The 2500-nt window shown below is 34.0% G+C and overlaps 1 protein-coding gene across 1 annotated transcript in view; it reads left to right on the forward strand.

Annotated features, from left to right (window-relative positions):
* The window catches only part of LOC138001803 (protein NLRC5-like), a 67210-nt gene that overhangs the window by 33903 nt on the left and 30807 nt on the right, over positions 1–2500 (forward strand). The window contains exons 6-9 of the mRNA XM_068848164.1: positions 19–61; positions 600–628; positions 802–913; positions 1949–1977. Of these exons, the coding sequence (XP_068704265.1) occupies positions 19–61; positions 600–628; positions 802–913; positions 1949–1977 (213 nt within the window). The remainder of the gene's footprint in view (positions 1–18; positions 62–599; positions 629–801; positions 914–1948; positions 1978–2500) is intronic.

Below are 2500 nucleotides of genomic sequence, written 5' to 3' on the forward strand. Positions count from 1 at the left end.
TTTTTTTTTCATCTTGAGATGAACAATGTTGATGGTCAGATGCCTATGGAAATCGAACCAGGTGAATGCGTAAATTTGCAGTGAATGTGCCTCTATTGGATGAGACTGAGTGTTCTTTAAAGAATCATTCTGATTAAGGAGGGTGTTAACATTAATCTGACATGGCCGAAGTCTGGGGGATGCTGAATTATAGAAAATGGGCCACTAGAACATGAAGTTCAAGGACCTGAGTAATAGCAAGTAGAAAGATGTCCTAAGTTTCAGTCTGAAAGCAATTCTTTAAACTACCTCATTGACAGATGTGACTTGTGCTGCTGATGTCAAAACATAACTGTTCATTTGATATGCCTATCACAAATGTCAATGGAATTTTTTGGTCCAGTAGACTTGCATTTCTTTGTCAACAGTTTTCCTATCTAATTTAAGGTTTCAATTCTATTTTTGTCAGCCACTTGGGTGCCCTCTCATTGGTTTTTTCTGATCCAATTCTATTTTATAAGGTTGTCAAACTGTGGTTAGTTGATTGGGCTTGTAATATAATCAAAACACACATTAATCTCAAAATAATAAAAGCTTATAAAGGTCTGCTTATTCAACAGAGAGCACAGTTCAGCAAGGGCAAATAGGGGTGAGTAGTAATTTATTATGATTCAAACACAAGTCATTGCAACTCTAGCGTTGAGTTGCAAAGCTAATTAAATCCTCCAATCCACCAGCTGGGTTCCTTGTCAATTTCAAAGGATTAGCTTGTAACATTCTGATTTTATTTTGCATTTATTTTATTTTCTTCTCACTTAACAGTCATACTACAATGGGACTCAGTCCCTTACAGGGGATGGCAGTTTAACAACAGCTGCTTATCACAGCACCATATCTCAAAATATACCTCAAGATTGTGACCTTGATCATTCAGGTGGTATTTTTGGTTTTTGCTTTTGTCATTAAGGGTTCCTACTGTGCCCTAACAGGAGGAGTAATAATTGCACAGTTGGTTTAACCCTTTCACTCCCGTGAGGTTCCCCATTGACGAGTAAAATCGTCTGGCGTTAGACAGAGTAAAATCTATAAGTATCACTCTTGGGGCTGAAAGGGTCAATGGGGACATAGTTTTTGAGTGAATCTAGCTGTTGTTAACCCTTTCACTCCCGTGGGGTTCCCCATTGACGAGTAAAATCGTCTGGCGTTAGACAGAGTAAAATGTATAAGTATCACCCTTGGGAGAGAAAGGGTTAAGTGTGCGACGTTCTGTGGGAGAGGTCCCAAGTTCGATCCCTAGTGACCTGACATCTTTTTTTTGTTTTAATTTTTTTTTTCATTGGACATAAATCGAGTAACATATACAAACAAAGAAGGTAGTTCATTAATAATAGTTGTGGTATAAAAAGAAAACAAAGAAGGAAGAGCTTAGTCAATACATTCTATTACTTTGACATTTTCTCAATACCATCTACCAAATAGAGGGATTACAGGATGGCACAATTTTCTAATTTCCATTGCAAATAAATCTTGTTAATAAATTAAATCTTTCAGATCAAAATGTTTTTCCAATACTTTACACAGTTGGTTTAAGTGCACGGTATTCTGTGGGAGAGGTCCCAAGTTCGATCCCTATCCCTCTGTGTAGCTTCAGGTAGCTTTAAATACCCTTAAAATGGAGCACTGATGGAAAGAGGGCGGTAAAATGAGTGCACCATCAGCTTCCTAGGAGAATATCTCGTAGGAGGTAAAGGGACTTTTGATGTTAAATAAGGTGTACCTTTATCTTTACCTGTACCCTATTCCAACCTCTTCTTGTTAGCCATTTGGGTGGCCTCCGTGATCCAAGTCTATTTCATGAGGTTGTCAACCTGTAGCTGTTTAATTGGACTGTATACTGCAGTTTTCATAACCAAAATGAACATATTAATCCCAAAATAATAAAATGTTAATGTCTGCTTTAATTCAACAGGAAGTACAGTTCAGCCAGGGCAAGTATGGGTAAGTACCAATGTAAGCCTTGACCAATTCAAACAATAGTTTGCAACTCTATTCAAGTTGTGAATTGCAGAGTTGCAAAGCTAGTAATAATAGTATTTAATAATAATAATAATAATAATAATAATAATAATAATAATAATAATAATAATAATAGAAAAACCTTTATTGAAAATCAGTCAGTCAATACAGAAATTATTAACAACATAAAAAAAATATTCTGTTCCAATTATAAAAAACAGTTCAAGTTCATTGTTCATTTACACAAGCAAACAAAAACAAAAAAACAAAAATATATATGCACATGTTATTATTATTATTAGTATTAATATGAATAACTTTATTTTTAATTCGAATAAAACTGTTTACAAATATATCTATAATAATAATAATAATAATAATAATAATAATAATATATATATATATTTTTTAATTCCAACTTTATTGAACATACACACGTGCAGTTAACATTCACAAAAGACAATCTGCAACACTAACAAACACTACAACTTAAAACTAACCTAAA

Source organism: Montipora foliosa, chromosome 1 (assembly GCF_036669935.1).
Source record: "Montipora foliosa isolate CH-2021 chromosome 1, ASM3666993v2, whole genome shotgun sequence".
In the NCBI taxonomy this organism is placed as follows: domain Eukaryota; kingdom Metazoa; phylum Cnidaria; class Anthozoa; order Scleractinia; family Acroporidae; genus Montipora; species Montipora foliosa.